The sequence below is a fragment of the Oncorhynchus nerka genome, linkage group LG20 (genome assembly GCF_034236695.1).
Source record: "Oncorhynchus nerka isolate Pitt River linkage group LG20, Oner_Uvic_2.0, whole genome shotgun sequence".
NCBI classification, from domain to species: Eukaryota; Metazoa; Chordata; class Actinopteri; order Salmoniformes; family Salmonidae; genus Oncorhynchus; species Oncorhynchus nerka.
The window spans coordinates 95,400,061-95,421,290 of record NC_088415.1 but is presented as its reverse complement, the minus strand read 5'-3'; the positions used below and the strand labels follow the sequence as shown (position 1 = coordinate 95,421,290).

The 21,230-nt window shown below is 48.9% G+C and overlaps 1 protein-coding gene across 1 annotated transcript in view; it reads left to right on the top strand.

Annotated features, from left to right (window-relative positions):
• Positions 1–21,030, top strand: part of LOC115124782 (macrophage mannose receptor 1-like) — a 176,164-nt gene extending 155,134 nt beyond the window's left edge. The window contains exons 28-32 of the mRNA XM_065006003.1: positions 11,404–11,577; positions 12,775–12,891; positions 14,569–14,733; positions 18,913–18,939; positions 20,152–21,030. Coding sequence (XP_064862075.1) covers positions 11,404–11,577; positions 12,775–12,891; positions 14,569–14,733; positions 18,913–18,939; positions 20,152–20,426 — 758 coding nt within the window. The 3' untranslated portion in view covers positions 20,427–21,030. The remainder of the gene's footprint in view (positions 1–11,403; positions 11,578–12,774; positions 12,892–14,568; positions 14,734–18,912; positions 18,940–20,151) is intronic.
• The last annotated feature ends 200 nt before the right edge of the window (positions 21,031–21,230 follow it).

The window sequence follows — 21,230 nt, the reverse complement described above, 5'->3', positions numbered from 1 at the left end:
TGTGTTAGTAGTCACCAGGTGAGACAGGTACCTAACCCATTGTGTTAGTAGTCCCCAGGTGAGACAGGTACCTACTCCCGTGTGATAGTAATCACCAGGTGAGACAGTCTCCTACCCCAGTGTGTTAGTAGTCCCCAGGTGAGACAGTCTCCTACCCCAGTGTGTTAGTGGTCACCAGGTGAGACAGTCTCCTACCCCGGTGTGTTAGTAGTCCCCAGGTGAGACAGTTACCTACCCCAGTGTGTTAGTAGTCCCCAAGTGAGACAGTCTCCTACCCCGGTGTGTTAGTAGTCCCAGGGTGAGACAGTTACCTACCCCAGTGTGTTAGTAGTCCCCAAGTGAGACAGTCTCCTAACCCAGTGTGTTGGTAGTCACAAGGTTTGACAGGTATCTACCCCAGTGTGTTAGTAGTCACCAGGTGAGACAGGTACCTACCCCAGTGTGTTAGTAGTCACCAGGTGAGACAGGTACCATCCACAGTGTGTTAGTAGTCACCTGGTGAGACAGGTACCTACCCCAGTGTGTTAGTAGTCACCAGTTGAGACAGGTACCTACCCCAGTGTGTTAGTAGTCACCAGTTGAGACAGGTACCTACCCCAGTGTGTTAGTAGTCACCAGGTGAGAAAGGTACCTACCCCAGTGTGTTACTAGTCACCAGCTGACAGTCTCCTACCCAAGTGTGTTAGTATTCACCAGGTGAGACAGGTACCTACCCCAGTGTGTTAGTAGTCACCAGGTGAGACAGGTACCTACCCCAGTGTGTTAGTAGTCACCAGGTGAGACAGGTACCTACTCCAGTGTGTTAGTAGTACCCAGGCGAGACAGGCACCTACCCCAGTGTGATAGTAGTCCCCAGGTGAGACAGGTACCTACTCCAGTGTGTTAGTAGTCCCCAGGTGAGACAGGTATCTACCCCAGTGTGTTAGTAGTCACCAGCTGACAATCTCCTACCTCAGTGTGTTAGTAGTCACCAGGTGAGACAGGTACCTACTCCAGTGTGTTAGTAGTCCCCAGGCGAGACAGGCACCTACCCCAGTGTGTTAGTAGTCCCCAGGTGAGACAGGTAGCTAACCCTGTGTGTTAGTAGTCACCAGCTGACAATCTCCTACCCCAGTGTGTTAGTCTTCACCAGGTGAGACAGGCCTCTACCCCAGTGTGTTAGAAGTCCCCAGGTGAGACAGTCTCCTAACCCAGTGTGTTTGTAGTCACAAGGTTTGACAGGTACCTACCCCAGTGTGTTAGTAGTCACCAGGTGAGACAGGTACCTACCCCAGTGTGTTTGTAGTCACAAGGTTTGACAGGTACCTACCCCATTGTGTTAGTAGTCACCAGTTGAGACAGGTACCTACCCCAGTGTGTTAGTAGTCACCAGTTGAGACAGGTACCTACCCCAGTGTGTTAGTAGTCACCAGGTGAGAAAGGTACCTACCCCAGTGTGTTAGTAGTCACCAGTTGAGACAGGTACCTACCCCAGTGTGTTAGTAGTCACCAGTTGAGACAGTCACCTACCCCAGTATGTTAGTAGTCCCCAGGTGAGACAGGTACCTACCCCAGTGTGTTAGTAGTCACCAGGTGAGACAGGTACCTACCCCAGTGTGTTAGTAGTCACCAGTTGAGACAGGTACCTACCCCGGTGTGTTAGTAGTCACCAGTTAGACAGTCACCTACCCCAGTGTGTTAGTAGTCCCCAGGTGAGACAGATACCTACCCCAGTGTGTTAGTAGTCACCAGGTGAGACAGATACCTACCCCAGTGTGTTAGTAGTCACCAGGTTAGACAGGTACCTACCCCAGTGTGTTAGTAGTCACCAGGCAAGACAGGTACCTACCCCAGTGTGTTAGTAGTCACCAGGTGTGACAGTCTCCTACCCCAGTGTGTTAGTTGTCCCCATGCAAGACAGGTACCTACCCCAGTGTGTTAGTAGTCACCAGGTGAGACAGGTACCTACCCCGGTGTGTTAGTAGTCACCAGGTGTGACAGTCTCCTACCCCAGTGTGTTAGTTGTCCCCAGGCAAGACATGTACTTACCCCAGTGTGTTAGTAGTCACCAGGTGAGACAGGTACCTACCCCAGTGTGATAGTAGTCACCAGGTGATACAGGTACCTACCCCAGTGTGTTAGTAGTCCCCAGGTGAGACAGGTACCTACCCCAGTGTGTTGCTAGTACCCATGTGAGACAGGTACCTACCCCAGTGTATTAGTAGTCACCAGGCTAGACAGGAACCTACCCCAGTGTGTTAGTAGTCACCAGGTGAGACAGGTACCTACCCCAGTGTGTTGGTAGTCACCAGGTGAGACAGGTACCTACCCCAGTGTGTTGGTAGTCCCCAGGTGTAACAGGTACCTACCCCAGTGTGTTAGTAATCACCAGGCGAGACAGTTACCTACCCCAGTGTGTTGGTAGTCCCCAGGTGAGACAGTTACCTACCCCAGTGTGTTGGTAGTCCCCAGGTGAGACAGGTACCTACCCCAGTGTGTTGGTAGTCCCCAGGTGAGACAGGTACCTACCCCAGTGTGTTGGTAGTCCCCAGGTGAGACTGTTACCTACCCCAGTGTGTTGGTAGTCCCCAGGTGAGACAGGTACCTACCCCAGTGTGTTGGTAGTCCCCAGGTGAGACAGGTACCATCCACAGTGTGTTAGTAGTCACCAGGTGAGACAGGTACCTACCCCATTGTGTTAGTAGTCACCAGTTGAGACAGGTACCTACCCCAGTGTGTTAGTAGTCACCAGTTGAGACAGGTACCTACCCCAGTGTGTTAGTAGTCACCAGGTGAGAAAGGTACCTACCCCAGTGTGTTAGTAGTCACCAGTTGAGACAGGTACCTACCCCAGTGTGTTAGTAGTCACCAGTTGAGACAGTCACCTACCCCAGTATGTTAGTAGTCCCCAGGTGAGACAGGTACCTACCCCAGTGTGTTAGTAGTCACCAGGTGAGACAGGTACCTACCCCAGTGTGTTAGTAGTCACCAGTTGAGACAGGTACCTACCCCGGTGTGTTAGTAGTCACCAGTTAGACAGTCACCTACCCCAGTGTGTTAGTAGTCCCCAGGTGAGACAGGTACCTACCCCAGTGTGTTAGTAGTCACCAGGTGAGACAGATACCTACCCCAGTGTGTTAGTAGTCACCAGGTTAGACAGGTACCTACCCCAGTGTGTTAGTAGTCACCAGGCAAGACAGGTACCTACCCCAGTGTGTTAGTAGTCACCAGGTGTGACAGTCTCCTACCCCAGTGTGTTAGTTGTCCCCAGGCAAGACAGGTACCTACCCCAGTGTGTTAGTAGTCACCAGGTGAGACAGGTACCTACCCCGGTGTGTTAGTAGTCACCAGGTGTGACAGTCTCCTACCCCAGTGTGTTAGTTGTCCCCAGGCAAGACATGTACTTACCCCAGTGTGTTAGTAGTCCCCAGGTGAGACAGGAACCTACCCCAGTGTGTTAGTAGTCACCAGGTGAGACAGGTACCTACCCCAGTGTGTTGGTAGTCACCAGGTGAGACAGGTACCTACCCCAGTGTGTTGGTAGTCCCCAGGTGTAACAGGTACCTACCCCAGTGTGTTAGTAGTCACCAGGCGAGACAGTTACCTACCCCAGTGTGTTGGTAGTCCCCAGGTGAGACAGTTACCTACCCCAGTGTGTTGGTAGTCCCCAGGTGAGACAGGTACCTACCCCAGTGTGTTGGTAGTCCCCAGGTGAGACAGGTACCTACCCCAGTGTGTTGGTAGTCCCCAGGTGAGACTGTTACCTACCCCAGTGTGTTGGTAGTCCCCAGGTGAGACAGCTACCTACCCCAGTGTGTTAGTTGTCACCAGGTGAGACAGTCTCCTACCCCAGTGTGTTAGTAGTCACCAGGCGAGACAGTCTCCTACCCCAGTGTGTTAGTAGTCACCAGGTGAGACAGTCTCCTACCCCAGTGTGATAGTAGTCACCAGGTGAGACAGTCTCCTACCCCAGTGTGTTAGTAGTCACCAGGTGAGACAGTCTCCTACCCCGGTGTGTTAGTAGTCACCAGGTGAGACAGGTACCTACCCCAGTGTGTTAGTAGTCACCAGGTGAGAAAGGTACCTACCCCAGTGTGTTACTAGTCACCAGCTGACAGTCTCCTACCCAAGTGTGTTAGTATTCACCAGGTGAGACAGGTACCTACCCCAGTGTGTTAGTAGTCACCAGGTGAGACAGGTACCTACCCCAGTGTGTTAGTAGTCACCAGGTGAGACAGGTACCTACTCCAGTGTGTTAGTAGTACCCAGGCGAGACAGGCACCTACCCCAGTGTGATAGTAGTCCCCAGGTGAGACAGGTACCTACTCCAGTGTGTTAGTAGTCCCCAGGTGAGACAGGTATCTACCCCAGTGTGTTAGTAGTCACCAGCTGACAATCTCCTACCTCAGTGTGTTAGTAGTCACCAGGTGAGACAGGTACCTACTCCAGTGTGTTAGTAGTCCCCAGGCGAGACAGGCACCTACCCCAGTGTGTTAGTAGTCCCCAGGTGAGACAGGTAGCTAACCCTGTGTGTTAGTAGTCACCAGCTGACAATCTCCTACCCCAGTGTGTTAGTCTTCACCAGGTGAGACAGGCCTCTACCCCAGTGTGTTAGAAGTCCCCAGGTGAGACAGTCTCCTAACCCAGTGTGTTTGTAGTCACAAGGTTTGACAGGTACCTACCCCAGTGTGTTAGTAGTCACCAGGTGAGACAGGTACCTACCCCAGTGTGTTTGTAGTCACAAGGTTTGACAGGTACCTACCCCATTGTGTTAGTAGTCACCAGTTGAGACAGGTACCTACCCCAGTGTGTTAGTAGTCACCAGTTGAGACAGGTACCTACCCCAGTGTGTTAGTAGTCACCAGGTGAGAAAGGTACCTACCCCAGTGTGTTAGTAGTCACCAGTTGAGACAGGTACCTACCCCAGTGTGTTAGTAGTCACCAGTTGAGACAGTCACCTACCCCAGTATGTTAGTAGTCCCCAGGTGAGACAGGTACCTACCCCAGTGTGTTAGTAGTCACCAGGTGAGACAGGTACCTACCCCAGTGTGTTAGTAGTCACCAGTTGAGACAGGTACCTACCCCGGTGTGTTAGTAGTCACCAGTTAGACAGTCACCTACCCCAGTGTGTTAGTAGTCCCCAGGTGAGACAGATACCTACCCCAGTGTGTTAGTAGTCACCAGGTGAGACAGATACCTACCCCAGTGTGTTAGTAGTCACCAGGTTAGACAGGTACCTACCCCAGTGTGTTAGTAGTCACCAGGCAAGACAGGTACCTACCCCAGTGTGTTAGTAGTCACCAGGTGTGACAGTCTCCTACCCCAGTGTGTTAGTTGTCCCCATGCAAGACAGGTACCTACCCCAGTGTGTTAGTAGTCACCAGGTGAGACAGGTACCTACCCCGGTGTGTTAGTAGTCACCAGGTGTGACAGTCTCCTACCCCAGTGTGTTAGTTGTCCCCAGGCAAGACATGTACTTACCCCAGTGTGTTAGTAGTCACCAGGTGAGACAGGTACCTACCCCAGTGTGATAGTAGTCACCAGGTGATACAGGTACCTACCCCAGTGTGTTAGTAGTCCCCAGGTGAGACAGGTACCTACCCCAGTGTGTTGCTAGTACCCATGTGAGACAGGTACCTACCCCAGTGTATTAGTAGTCACCAGGCTAGACAGGAACCTACCCCAGTGTGTTAGTAGTCACCAGGTGAGACAGGTACCTACCCCAGTGTGTTGGTAGTCACCAGGTGAGACAGGTACCTACCCCAGTGTGTTGGTAGTCCCCAGGTGTAACAGGTACCTACCCCAGTGTGTTAGTAATCACCAGGCGAGACAGTTACCTACCCCAGTGTGTTGGTAGTCCCCAGGTGAGACAGTTACCTACCCCAGTGTGTTGGTAGTCCCCAGGTGAGACAGGTACCTACCCCAGTGTGTTGGTAGTCCCCAGGTGAGACAGGTACCTACCCCAGTGTGTTGGTAGTCCCCAGGTGAGACTGTTACCTACCCCAGTGTGTTGGTAGTCCCCAGGTGAGACAGGTACCTACCCCAGTGTGTTGGTAGTCCCCAGGTGAGACAGGTACCATCCACAGTGTGTTAGTAGTCACCAGGTGAGACAGGTACCTACCCCATTGTGTTAGTAGTCACCAGTTGAGACAGGTACCTACCCCAGTGTGTTAGTAGTCACCAGTTGAGACAGGTACCTACCCCAGTGTGTTAGTAGTCACCAGGTGAGAAAGGTACCTACCCCAGTGTGTTAGTAGTCACCAGTTGAGACAGGTACCTACCCCAGTGTGTTAGTAGTCACCAGTTGAGACAGTCACCTACCCCAGTATGTTAGTAGTCCCCAGGTGAGACAGGTACCTACCCCAGTGTGTTAGTAGTCACCAGGTGAGACAGGTACCTACCCCAGTGTGTTAGTAGTCACCAGTTGAGACAGGTACCTACCCCGGTGTGTTAGTAGTCACCAGTTAGACAGTCACCTACCCCAGTGTGTTAGTAGTCCCCAGGTGAGACAGGTACCTACCCCAGTGTGTTAGTAGTCACCAGGTGAGACAGATACCTACCCCAGTGTGTTAGTAGTCACCAGGTTAGACAGGTACCTACCCCAGTGTGTTAGTAGTCACCAGGCAAGACAGGTACCTACCCCAGTGTGTTAGTAGTCACCAGGTGTGACAGTCTCCTACCCCAGTGTGTTAGTTGTCCCCAGGCAAGACAGGTACCTACCCCAGTGTGTTAGTAGTCACCAGGTGAGACAGGTACCTACCCCGGTGTGTTAGTAGTCACCAGGTGTGACAGTCTCCTACCCCAGTGTGTTAGTTGTCCCCAGGCAAGACATGTACTTACCCCAGTGTGTTAGTAGTCCCCAGGTGAGACAGGAACCTACCCCAGTGTGTTAGTAGTCACCAGGTGAGACAGGTACCTACCCCAGTGTGTTGGTAGTCACCAGGTGAGACAGGTACCTACCCCAGTGTGTTGGTAGTCCCCAGGTGTAACAGGTACCTACCCCAGTGTGTTAGTAGTCACCAGGCGAGACAGTTACCTACCCCAGTGTGTTGGTAGTCCCCAGGTGAGACAGTTACCTACCCCAGTGTGTTGGTAGTCCCCAGGTGAGACAGGTACCTACCCCAGTGTGTTGGTAGTCCCCAGGTGAGACAGGTACCTACCCCAGTGTGTTGGTAGTCCCCAGGTGAGACTGTTACCTACCCCAGTGTGTTGGTAGTCCCCAGGTGAGACAGCTACCTACCCCAGTGTGTTAGTTGTCACCAGGTGAGACAGTCTCCTACCCCAGTGTGTTAGTAGTCACCAGGCGAGACAGTCTCCTACCCCAGTGTGTTAGTAGTCACCAGGTGAGACAGTCTCCTACCCCAGTGTGATAGTAGTCACCAGGTGAGACAGTCTCCTACCCCAGTGTGTTAGTAGTCACCAGGTGAGACAGTCTCCTACCCCGGTGTGTTAGTAGTCACCAGGTGAGACAGGTACCTACCCCAGTGTGTTAGTAGTCACCAGGTGAGAAAGGTACCTACCCCAGTGTGTTACTAGTCACCAGCTGACAGTCTCCTACCCAAGTGTGTTAGTATTCACCAGGTGAGACAGGTACCTACCCCAGTGTGTTAGTAGTCACCAGGTGAGACAGGTACCTACCCCAGTGTGTTAGTAGTCACCAGGTGAGACAGGTACCTACTCCAGTGTGTTAGTAGTACCCAGGCGAGACAGGCACCTACCCCAGTGTGATAGTAGTCCCCAGGTGAGACAGGTACCTACTCCAGTGTGTTAGTAGTCCCCAGGTGAGACAGGTATCTACCCCAGTGTGTTAGTAGTCACCAGCTGACAATCTCCTACCTCAGTGTGTTAGTAGTCACCAGGTGAGACAGGTACCTACTCCAGTGTGTTAGTAGTCCCCAGGCGAGACAGGCACCTACCCCAGTGTGTTAGTAGTCCCCAGGTGAGACAGGTAGCTAACCCTGTGTGTTAGTAGTCACCAGCTGACAATCTCCTACCCCAGTGTGTTAGTCTTCACCAGGTGAGACAGGCCTCTACCCCAGTGTGTTAGAAGTCCCCAGGTGAGACAGTCTCCTAACCCAGTGTGTTTGTAGTCACAAGGTTTGACAGGTACCTACCCCAGTGTGTTAGTAGTCACCAGGTGAGACAGGTACCTACCCCAGTGTGTTTGTAGTCACAAGGTTTGACAGGTACCTACCCCATTGTGTTAGTAGTCACCAGTTGAGACAGGTACCTACCCCAGTGTGTTAGTAGTCACCAGTTGAGACAGGTACCTACCCCAGTGTGTTAGTAGTCACCAGGTGAGAAAGGTACCTACCCCAGTGTGTTAGTAGTCACCAGTTGAGACAGGTACCTACCCCAGTGTGTTAGTAGTCACCAGTTGAGACAGTCACCTACCCCAGTATGTTAGTAGTCCCCAGGTGAGACAGGTACCTACCCCAGTGTGTTAGTAGTCACCAGGTGAGACAGGTACCTACCCCAGTGTGTTAGTAGTCACCAGTTGAGACAGGTACCTACCCCGGTGTGTTAGTAGTCACCAGTTAGACAGTCACCTACCCCAGTGTGTTAGTAGTCCCCAGGTGAGACAGGTACCTACCCCAGTGTGTTAGTAGTCACCAGGTGAGACAGATACCTACCCCAGTGTGTTAGTAGTCACCAGGTTAGACAGGTACCTACCCCAGTGTGTTAGTAGTCACCAGGCAAGACAGGTACCTACCCCAGTGTGTTAGTAGTCACCAGGTGTGACAGTCTCCTACCCCAGTGTGTTAGTTGTCCCCAGGCAAGACAGGTACCTACCCCAGTGTGTTAGTAGTCACCAGGTGAGACAGGTACCTACCCCGGTGTGTTAGTAGTCACCAGGTGTGACAGTCTCCTACCCCAGTGTGTTAGTTGTCCCCAGGCAAGACATGTACTTACCCCAGTGTGTTAGTAGTCACCAGGTGAGACAGGTACCTACCCCAGTGTGATAGTAGTCACCAGGTGATACAGGTACCTACCCCAGTGTGTTAGTAGTCCCCAGGTGAGACAGGTACCTACCCCAGTGTGTTGCTAGTACCCATGTGAGACAGGTACCTACCCCAGTGTATTAGTAGTCACCAGGCTAGACAGGAACCTACCCCAGTGTGTTAGTAGTCACCAGGTGAGACAGGTACCTACCCCAGTGTGTTGGTAGTCACCAGGTGAGACAGGTACCTACCCCAGTGTGTTGGTAGTCACCAGGTGAGACAGGTACCTACCCCAGTGTGTTGGTAGTCCCCAGGTGTAACAGGTACCTACCCCAGTGTGTTAGTAATCACCAGGCGAGACAGTTACCTACCCCAGTGTGTTGGTAGTCCCCAGGTGAGACAGTTACCTACCCCAGTGTGTTGGTAGTCCCCAGGTGAGACAGGTACCTACCCCAGTGTGTTGGTAGTCCCCAGGTGAGACAGGTACCTACCCCAGTGTGTTGGTAGTCCCCAGGTGAGACTGTTACCTACCCCAGTGTGTTGGTAGTCCCCAGGTGAGACAGGTACCTACCCCAGTGTGTTGGTAGTCCCCAGGTGAGACAGGTACCATCCACAGTGTGTTAGTAGTCACCAGGTGAGACAGGTACCTACCCCATTGTGTTAGTAGTCACCAGTTGAGACAGGTACCTACCCCAGTGTGTTAGTAGTCACCAGTTGAGACAGGTACCTACCCCAGTGTGTTAGTAGTCACCAGGTGAGAAAGGTACCTACCCCAGTGTGTTAGTAGTCACCAGTTGAGACAGGTACCTACCCCAGTGTGTTAGTAGTCACCAGTTGAGACAGTCACCTACCCCAGTATGTTAGTAGTCCCCAGGTGAGACAGGTACCTACCCCAGTGTGTTAGTAGTCACCAGGTGAGACAGGTACCTACCCCAGTGTGTTAGTAGTCACCAGTTGAGACAGGTACCTACCCCGGTGTGTTAGTAGTCACCAGTTAGACAGTCACCTACCCCAGTGTGTTAGTAGTCCCCAGGTGAGACAGGTACCTACCCCAGTGTGTTAGTAGTCACCAGGTGAGACAGATACCTACCCCAGTGTGTTAGTAGTCACCAGGTTAGACAGGTACCTACCCCAGTGTGTTAGTAGTCACCAGGCAAGACAGGTACCTACCCCAGTGTGTTAGTAGTCACCAGGTGTGACAGTCTCCTACCCCAGTGTGTTAGTAGTCACCAGGTGTGACAGTCTCCTACCCCAGTGTGTTAGTTGTCCCCAGGCAAGACAGGTACCTACCCCAGTGTGTTAGTAGTCACCAGGTGAGACAGGTACCTACCCCGGTGTGTTAGTAGTCACCAGGTGTGACAGTCTCCTACCCCAGTGTGTTAGTTGTCCCCAGGCAAGACATGTACTTACCCCAGTGTGTTAGTAGTCACCAGGTGAGACAGGTACCTACCCCAGTGTGATAGTAGTCACCAGGTGATACAGGTACCTACCCCAGTGTGTTAGTAGTCCCCAGGTGAGACAGGTACCTACCCCAGTGTGTTGCTAGTACCCATGTGAGACAGGTACCTACCCCAGTGTATTAGTAGTCACCAGGCTAGACAGGAACCTACCCCAGTGTGTTAGTAGTCACCAGGTGAGACAGGTACCTACCCCAGTGTGTTGGTAGTCACCAGGTGAGACAGGTACCTACCCCAGTGTGTTGGTAGTCCCCAGGTGTAACAGGTACCTACCCCAGTGTGTTAGTAGTCACCAGGCGAGACAGTTACCTACCCCAGTGTGTTGGTAGTCCCCAGGTGAGACAGTTACCTACCCCAGTGTGTTGGTAGTCCCCAGGTGAGACAGGTACCTACCCCAGTGTGTTGGTAGTCCCCAGGTGAGACAGGTACCTACCCCAGTGTGTTGGTAGTCCCCAGGTGAGACTGTTACCTACCCCAGTGTGTTGGTAGTCCCCAGGTGAGACAGCTACCTACCCCAGTGTGTTAGTTGTCACCAGGTGAGACAGTCTCCTACCCCAGTGTGTTAGTAGTCACCAGGCGAGACAGTCTCCTACCCCAGTGTGTTAGTAGTCACCAGGTGAGACAGTCTCCTACCCCAGTGTGATAGTAGTCACCAGGTGAGACAGTCTCCTACCCCAGTGTGTTAGTAGTCACCAGGTGAGACAGTCTCCTACCCCGGTGTGTTAGTAGTCACCAGGTGAGACAGGTACCTACCCCAGTGTGTTAGTAGTCACCAGGTGAGACAGTCTCCTTCCGCAATGTGTTAGTAGTCACCAGGTGAGACAGTCACCTACCCCAGTCTGTTAGTAGTCACCAGGTGAGACAGTCACCTACCCCAGTGTGTGACAGCAGCAGGGTGTGATGGATCCTATTGGTTGGTCCTTATGCAACGCCGTAATACCATTGGCTAGTTTCTCCCAGAGAGGATATCCTATTGATGGATCCCTGTGCATTGCTATAATCCTTTTGGTTTGTTCCCCCCACAGCCGTCCCGCCCACGGCCCCACCCCAGTACACCGGGGAATGTATCCAGGAGGAGGAGGAGGAGAACAGTGGTAGCAACAGCCCCTGGTCCTGGTTGCCTTTCAGAGGGCACTGCTACAGCTTCGTCATTAACGACATCGAGTGGGCCGACGCCTCCACCAGCTGTATACGTAAAGGTAGGAGGAGCCTCAAAACCAAGGGTGTGTCAAAAAATGCTGACCTATTGAATACTCGTGATTTCTGATAAGTTGACTTGTCAGGGGAGAGAGGAGATTTGAGGCCATGTAGCACATTACATTCAGAACTCTTCAGGGTACATGCGTTCATATTCAATATGCCACATTTGATAGCAAGTTTAATCTTAGATACAAGGGCATAGTACTTAGTGGCCACTACACTATTCCCTACATCAAATCAAATCAAATGTATTTATATATCCCTTCGAACATCAGCTGATATCTCAATGTGCTGTACAGAAACCCAGCCTAAAACCCCAAACAGCAAGCACTGCAGGTGTAGAAGCACCTGCATAGTGCACCACTTTTGACCAAGGCCCTATGCGGGGTGCTGTTATCAAATGGAGCAATTTTGGACAGGGCCCATATCCCATTCTCCTCCAGTCTGGACTGGTTGACTGAATTGTTGGAAGAAAGGTGGCACCCAGACTGATACACCTATCTAATGCTTTAGGACACAGACTGATACACCTATCTAATGCTTTAGGACACAGACTGATACACCTATCTAATGCTTTAGGACACAGAATGATACACCTATCTAATGCTTTAGTACCCAGACTGATACACCTATCTAATGCTTTAGGACACAGACTGATACACCTATCTAATGCTTTAGTACCCAGACTGATACACCTATCTAATGCTTTAGGACACAGACTGATACACCGATCTAATGCTTTAGTACCCAGACTGATACACCTATCTAATGCTTTAGGACACAGACTGATACACCTATCTAATGCTTTAGTACCCAGACGGATACACCTATCTAATGCTTTAGGACACAGACTGATACACCTATCTAATGCTTTAGTACCCAGACGGATACACCTATCTAATGCTTTAGGACACAGACTGATACACCTATCTAATGCTTTAGTACCCAGACTGATACACCTATCTAATGCTTTAGGACACAGACTGATACACCTATCTAATGCTTTAGTACCCAGACGGATACACCTATCTAATGCTTTTACATCCTGGCGTGGAGTGAGATGGTGAACACTTCAGGGAGAAAAGGAGAGAACTGGAATTGGGATCCAGTTTTCCATGAACTGTGCGCTTCTTTGGACAGAACAAACCGTAAAGAAAGTAAATGGAGAGGAATTAACACCAATATTGTTTGTGAAGGGGCGTCTCTGGTGAGCATCGAGGATCCTGAAGAACTCCGCTTCATAAAGAGCAACCTGGAGTTTCTGAAAGACAGCTACTCCTCCTTCTGGATTGGCCTGTACAAAACACACCAAGGTAACTACCAATCCTTCTAGATAGACCTGTTCAAAAGACACCTAGGTAACTACCAATCCTTCTGGATAGGCCTGTTCAAAACACACCTAGGTAACTACCAATCCTTCAAGATAGACGTGTTCAAAACACACTTAGGTAACTACCAATCCTTCTAGATAGACCTGTTCAAAAGACACCTAGGTAACTACCAATCCTTCTAGATAGACCTGTTCAAAACACACCTAGGTAACTACCAATCCTTCTGGATTGGCCTCTTCAAAAAACACCTAGGTAACTACCAAACCTTCTAGATAGACCTGTTAAAAACACACCTGGGTAACTACCAATCCTTCTAGATAGACCTGTTCAAAACACACCTAGGCAACTACCAATCCTTCTGGATTGGCCTGTTCAAAAAACACCTAGGTAACTACCAATCCTTCTAGATAGGCCTGTGCAAAACACAAAAACACCGTGATAACTACCAATCCTTCTAGATAGGCCTGTGCAAAACACAAAAACACAGTGATAACTACCAATCCTTCTAGATAGACCTGTTCAAAACACACTTCGGTAACTACCAATCCTTCTGGATAGGCCTTTTCAAAACACACCTCGGTAATTACAAATCCTTCTAGATAGGCCTTGTACAAACACACCTAGGTAACTACCATTCATTCTAGATAGGCCTGTACACAACACACCTAGGTAACATACAATCCTAGATATCCCTGTTCAAAACACATCGTGATAACTACCAATCCTTCTGGATAGGCCTGTTCAAAACACACCTAGGTAACTTCCAATCCTTGTTGATATACCTGTTCAAAACACACCTAGGTAACTACCAATCCTTCTGGATAGGCCTTTTCAAAACACACCTCGGTAAATACCAATCCTTCTAGATAGGCCTTGTACAAACACACCTAGGTAACTACCATTCATTCTAGATAGGCCTGTACACAACACACCTAGGTAACATACAATCCTAGATATCCCTGTTCAAAACACATCGTGATAGCTACCAATCCTTCTGGATAGGCCTGTTCAAAACACACCTAGGTAACTTCCAATCCTTGTTGATAGACCTGTTCAAAACACACCTAGGTAACTACCAATGCTTCTGGATAGGCCTGTTCAAAACACACCTAGGTAACTACCAATCCTTCTAGATAGACCTGTTCAAAACACACCTAGGTAACTACCAATCCTTCTAGATAGGCCTGTTCAAAACACACGTAGGTAACTACCAATCCTTCTGGATAGGCCTGTTCAAAACACTACTAGGTAACTACCAATACTTCTGGATAGGCCTGTTCAAAACACGCCCTAGGTAACTGCCAATCCTAGATAGGCCTGTTCAAAACACACCCTGATAACTCCCAATCCTTCTACATAGACCTGTTCAAAACACACCTAGGTAACTACCAATCCTTCTAGATAGGCCTGTACAAAACACACCTACACTTTTATAATAAAATTATTCCAACAATGTTCAAAACACTACTAGGTAACTCTTCTGGATAGGCCTGTCACCATGGTAACTAGAACTCTAGGCCTGTACAAAAACACCTACACTTTTATAATAAAATTATTCCCTTTTTAGGTTCTAGAATAGAACCCCTTTTAGGTTCTAGATAGAACCTTTTTCTGTAAGAGTGTAGGTAACTACATGACTAACAACAGACCCTGTTGCAGGTCAGTGGAAGTGGCTGGACCAAACACTGCTGGACTACATTAACTGGGCAGAGGGACAGCCTCAGGACTCTTCCTATTTCTATGGATATATGCTATCCTCCGATGGGACTTGGAGCACTGCCCCCAGGCGGGATGATAAACCATACATCTGCAAGAAGCCCAAAGGTGAGACAGACCATACATATGTAGGAAGGACGAGGGTGAGACAGACCATACATCTGTAGGAAAGACGAGGGTGAGACTGACCATACATCTGTAGGAAAGACGAGGGTGAGACTGACCATACATCTGTAGGAAAGAAGAGGGTGAGACAGACCATACATCTGTAGGAAAGAAGAGGGTGAGACAGACCATACATCTGTAGGGAGACTGACCATACATCTGTAGGAAAGACGAGGGTGAGACTGACCATACATCTGTAGGAAAGACGAGGGTGAGACTGACCATACATCTGTAGGAAAGACGAGGGTGAGACAGACCATACATCTGTAGGAAAGACGAGGGTGAGACAGACCATACATCTGTAGGAAAGACGAGGTGAGACAGACCATACATCTGTAGGAAAGAAGAGGGTGAGACAGACCATACATCTGTAGGAAAGACGAGGGTGAGACAGACCATACATCTGTAGGAAAGACGAGGGTGAGACAGACCATACATCTGTAGGAAAGAAGAGGGTGAGACTGACCATACATCTGTAGGAGAAGACCATACATCTGTAGGAAAGGGTGAGACAGACCATACATCTGTAGGAAAGACGAGGGTGAGACTGACCATACATCTGTAGGAAAGACGAGGGTGAGACAGACCATACATCTGTAGGAAAGACGAGGGTGAGACAGACCATACATCTGTAGGAAAGAAGAGGGTGAGACAGACCATACATCTGTAGGAAATACGAGGGTGAGACAGACCATACATCTGTAGGAAAGACGAGGGTGAGACAGACCATACATCTGTAGGAAAGACGAGGGTGAGACAGACCATACATCTGTAGGAAAGACGAGGGTGAGACGAGGGTGAGACTGACCATACATCTGTAGGAAAGACGAGGGTGAGACTGATCATACATCTGTAGGAAAGACGAGGGTGAGACAGACCATACATCTGTAGGAAAGACGAGGGTGAGACAGACCATACATCTGTAGGAAAGACGAGGGTGAGACAGACTATACATCTGTAGGAAAGATGAGGGTGAGACAGACTATACATCTGTAGGAAAGACGAGGGTGAGACTGACCAGACATCTGTAGGAAAGACAAGGGTGAGACAGACTATACATCTGTAGGAAAGACGAGGGTGAGACAGACTATACATCTGTAGGAAAGACGAGGGTGAGACAGACCATACATCTGTAGGAAAGACGAGGGTGAGACAGACCATACATCTGTAGGAAAGACGAGGGTGAGACGAGGGTGAGACTGACCATACATCTGTAGGAAAGACGAGGGTGAGACTGACCATACATCTGTAGGAAAGACGAGGGTGAGACTGACCATACATCTGTAGGAAAGACGAGGGTGAGACAGACCATACATCTGTAGGAAAGACGAGGGTGAGACAGACCATACATCTGTAGGAAAGACAGACCATACATCTGTGAGACAGACCATACATCTGTAGGAAAGATGAGGGTGAGACAGACTATACATCTGTAGGAAAGACGAGGTGAGACTGACCATACATCTGTAGGAAAGACGAGGGTGAGACAGACTATACATCTGTAGGAAAGACGAGGTGAGACAGACCATACATCTGTAGGAAAGACGAGGGGTGAGACAGAATACATCTGTAGGAAAGACGACAGGGTGAGACAGACTATACATCTGTAGGAAAGATGAGGGTGAGACAGACTATACATCTGTAGGAAAGACGAGGGTGAGACTGACCATACATCTGTAGGAAAGACGAGGGTGAGACAGACTATACATCTGTAGGAAAGACGAGGGTGAGACAGACTATACATCTGTAGGAAAGACGAGGGTGAGACAGACTATACATCTGTAGGAAAGACGAGGGTGAGACAGACTATACATCTGTAGGAAAGACAAGACCATACATCTGGTGAGACAGACCATACATCTGTAGGAAAGATCTGACGAGGATGAGACAGAGGGTGAGACTGACCATACATCTGTAGGAAAGACGAGGGTGAGACAGACCATACATCTGTAGGAAAGACGAGGGTGAGACAGACCATACATCTGTAGGAAAGACGAGGGTGAGACTGACCATACATCTGTAGGAAAGACGAGGGTGAGACAGACTATACATCTGTAGGAAAGACGAGGGTGAGACAGACCATACATCTGTAGGAAAGACGAGGGTGAGACAGACCATACATCTGTAGGAAAGAAGAGGGTGAGACTGACCATACATCTGTAGGAAAGACGAGGGTGAGACTGACCATACATCTGTAGGAAAGACGAGGGTGAGACTGACCATACATCTGTAGGAAAGACAAGGGTGAGACTGACCATACATCTGTAGGAAAGACGAGGGTGAGACAGACCATACATCTGTAGGAAAGACGAGGGTGAGACAGACCATACATCTGTAGGAAAGACGAGGGTGAGACAGACCATACATCTGTAGGAAAGAAGAGGGTGAGACTGACCATACATCTGTAGGAAAGAAGGGTGAGACAGACCATACATCTGTAGGAAAGGAGGGTGAGACTGACCATACATCTGTAGGAAAGACGAGGTGAGACTGACCATACATCTGTAGGAAAGACGAGGGTGAGACTGACCATACATCTGTAGGAAAGACGAGGGTGAGACAGACCATACATCTGTAGGAAAGAGGAACAGACCATACATCTGTAGGAAAGAAGGGTGAGACAGACCATACATCTGTAGGAAAGACGAGGGTGAGACAGACCATACATCTGTAGGAAAGACGAGGGTGAGACAGACCATACATCTGTAGGAAAGACGAGGGTGAGACAGACTATACATCTGTAGCAAAGATGAGGGTGAGACAGACTATACATCTGTAGGAAAGACGAGGGTGAGACTGACCATACATCTGTAGGAAAGACGAGGGTGAGACAGACTATACATCTGTAGGAAAGACGAGGGTGAGACAGACTATACATCTGTAGGAAAGACGAGGGTGAGACAGACTATACATCTGTAGGAAAGACGAGGGTGAGACAGACTATACATCTGTAGGAAAGACGAGGGTGAGACAGACCATACATCTGTAGGAAAGACGAGGGTGAGACTGACCATACATCTGTAGGAAAGACGAGGGTGAGACAGACCATACATCTGTAGGAAAGATCTGTAGGAAAGAGGGTGAGACAGACCATACATCTGTAGGAAAGACGAGGGTGAGACTGACCATACATCTGTAGGAAAGACGAGGGTGAGACAGACTATACATCTGTAGGAAAGAGAAGAGGGTGAGACAGACCATACATCTGTAGGAAAGACGAGGGTGAGACAGACCATACATCTGTAGGAAAGAAGAGGGTGAGACTGACCATACATCTGTAGGAAAGACGAGGGTGAGACAGACCATACATCTGTAGGAAAGACGAGGGTGAGACTGACCATACATCTGTAGGAAAGACGAGGGTGAGACTGACCATACATCTGTAGGAAAGACGAGGGTGAGACAGACCATACATCTGTAGGAAAGACGAGGGTGAGACAGACCATACATCTGTAGGAAAGACGAGGGTGAGACTGACCATACATCTGTAGGAAAGACGAGGGTGAGACAGACTATACATCTGTAGGAAAGACGAGGGTGAGACAGACCATACATCTGTAGGAAAGACGAGGGTGAGACAGACCATACATCTGTAGGAAAGAAGAGGGTGAGACTGATCATACATCTGTAGGAAAGACGAGGGTGAGACAGACCATACATCTGTAGGAAAGACGAGGGTGAGACTGACCATACATCTGTAGGAAAGACGAGGGTAAGACTGACCATACATCTGTAGGAAAGACGAGGGTGAGACAGACCATACATCTGTAGGAAAGACGAGGGTGAGACAGACCATACATCTGTAGGAAATACGAGGGTGAGACAGACCATACATCTGTAGGAAAGACGAGGTTGAGACTGACCATACATCTGTAGGAAAGACGAGGTTGAGACTGACCATACATCTGTAGGAAAGACGAGGGTGAGAGGGGAGCACCATGGCTCTATAACAATATCCACACAACTTTCTTTCTAACTCCATAGTGTAGTACACATATGAATGTCAATAGATCTATAGGAAATTAAGTCTGTGATGAAGAATTTTTTGAGCAAATAGGATAATAGACAGAGTTGGACCTTTTAATAAAACCTTGTTGTTAATCCTCTCTGTTCCACCTCCAGTTCTACCAGAAACACCACCAACACATGGTGAGTCATGAATGAATGAGACAATCAATCATCCAACCCATCATTCATCCTTCAATCAACTAATCAATCAATCAGTCAATGAATGATCAGTCTATTACCACTCTGTCAATTAACCACTCTGTCAATTAACCACTCTGTCAATTAACCACTCTGTCAATTAACCACTCTGTCAATTAACCACTCTGTCGATTAACCACTCTGTCGATTAACCACTCTGTCGATTAACCACTCTGTCGATTAACCACTCTGTCAATTAACCACTCTGTCGATTAACCACTCTGTCAATTAACCACTCTGTCAATTAACCACTCTGTCAATTAACCACTCTGTCAATTAACCACTCTGTCAATTAACCACTCTGTCGATTAACCACTCTGTCGATTAACCACTCTGTCAATTAACCACTCTGTCAATTAACCACTCTGTCAATTAACCACTCTGTCGATTAACCACTCTGTCGATTAACCACTCTGTCGATTAACCACTCTGTCGATTAACCACTCTGTCGATTAACCACTCTGTCGATTAACCACTCTGTCAATTAACCACTCTGTCAATTAACCACTCTGTCAATTAACCACTCTGTCGATTAACCACTCTGTCAATTAACCACTCTGTCGATTAACCACTCTGTCAATAAACCACTCTGTCGATTAACCACTCTGTCAATTAACCACTCTGTCAATTAACCACTCTGTCAATTAACCACTCTGTCAATTAACCACTCTGTCGATTAACCACTCTGTCAATTAACCACCACTCTGTCGATTAACCACTCTGTCAATAAACCACTCTGTCGATTAATCACTCTGTCGATTAACCACTCTGTCAATTAACCACTCTGTCGATTAACCACTCTGTCGATTAACCACTCTGTCAATTAACCACTCTGTCAATTAACCACTCTGTCAATTAACCACTCTGTCGATTAACCACTCTGTCGATTAACCACTCTGTCAATTAACCACTCTGTCGATTAACCACTCTGTCAATAAACCACTCTGTCGATAAACCACTCTGTCGATTAACCACTCTGTCAATAAACCACTCTGTTGATTAACCACTCTGTTGATTAACCACTCTGTCAATGAACCACTCTGTCGATTAACCACAATTAACCACTCTGTCAATGAACCACTCGGTCGATTAATCAATCAGTCATATCAGTCAATCCATAGCCATACTGTAATATTTATTCCTGTGATCCTGCAGTGTCTCTGAAGGCAGGTCAGAGGCGTGTGTATTCAGGCCTGGCAGTGGTGGTGGTATTGGCTACCATGTGTCTGATGGGCCTCACAGCCTTAATGTTCTACAAGAAGACCGGCCGTCCCCTGCCCTCCTTCACCAACCCCCTGGTCTTCAGTGCAGGCCGGAGTACCTTCGACAACCCCCTCTACGCGGAGCCGGTCACCGAGGTCGACCCCAGCATGGTGGACACTAGCCAGCTGGTTAACCATATGGAGGCTCAGCCAATAATCACTTTATGATTGGAGAGAGTCGAGGGGGGAGTCAAGGGGGAGGAAGGTTAAAGATCCAACCCAGGTTAGGCAAAGTGATATTTACATGCACAAGCTTTTGAAAATAATCAACAAATTCATTGGACCAGCGCCATTGCTAACTAGTTTTGCTGATGTTTCGAATTTTTACCCATTTATGCAAAGACTTCTGGGATATTATAATCCTCATGTCTCGACCTTCACATATTGCACCTAGGAATCAAGGGATGTGCGGTGAGGTCTGAGGCCGGTTAGGCACTTTCTGTTGGACCAGCTGCAGTAACTCTCTCGCATTGGGGACAGTGTGTGTCAGGTCATGCTGGAACAAGAAGCTGAGAAGCTGTCTAGGTGATTTGTCTCTGGTTAGTCTGTCATGGAAAGAGCAGGTTGTCCACAATGAGCTGTGTGTTGACATGGAAAGAGCAGGTTGTCCACAATGAGCTGTGTGTTGTCATGGAAAGAGCAGGTTGTCCACAATGAGCTGTGTGTTGTCATGGAAATAGCAGGTTGTCCACAATGAGCTGTGTGTTGTCATGGAAAGAGCATGTTGTCCACAATGAACTGTGTTGTCTCCAATAAAGGCTTCTCATCATCACTGTGTGTGTGTGTGTGTGTGTGTGTGTGTGTGTGTGTGTGTGTGTGTGTGTGTGTGTGTGTGTGTGTGTGTGTGTGTGTGTGTGTGTGTGTGTGTGTGTGTGTGTGTGTGTGTGTGTGTGTGTAGGGTTCGGATACTATCTCTCTCTGTGTAGGGTTAGGAAACTACCTCTCTGTAGAGGGTTAGGATACTATCTCTCT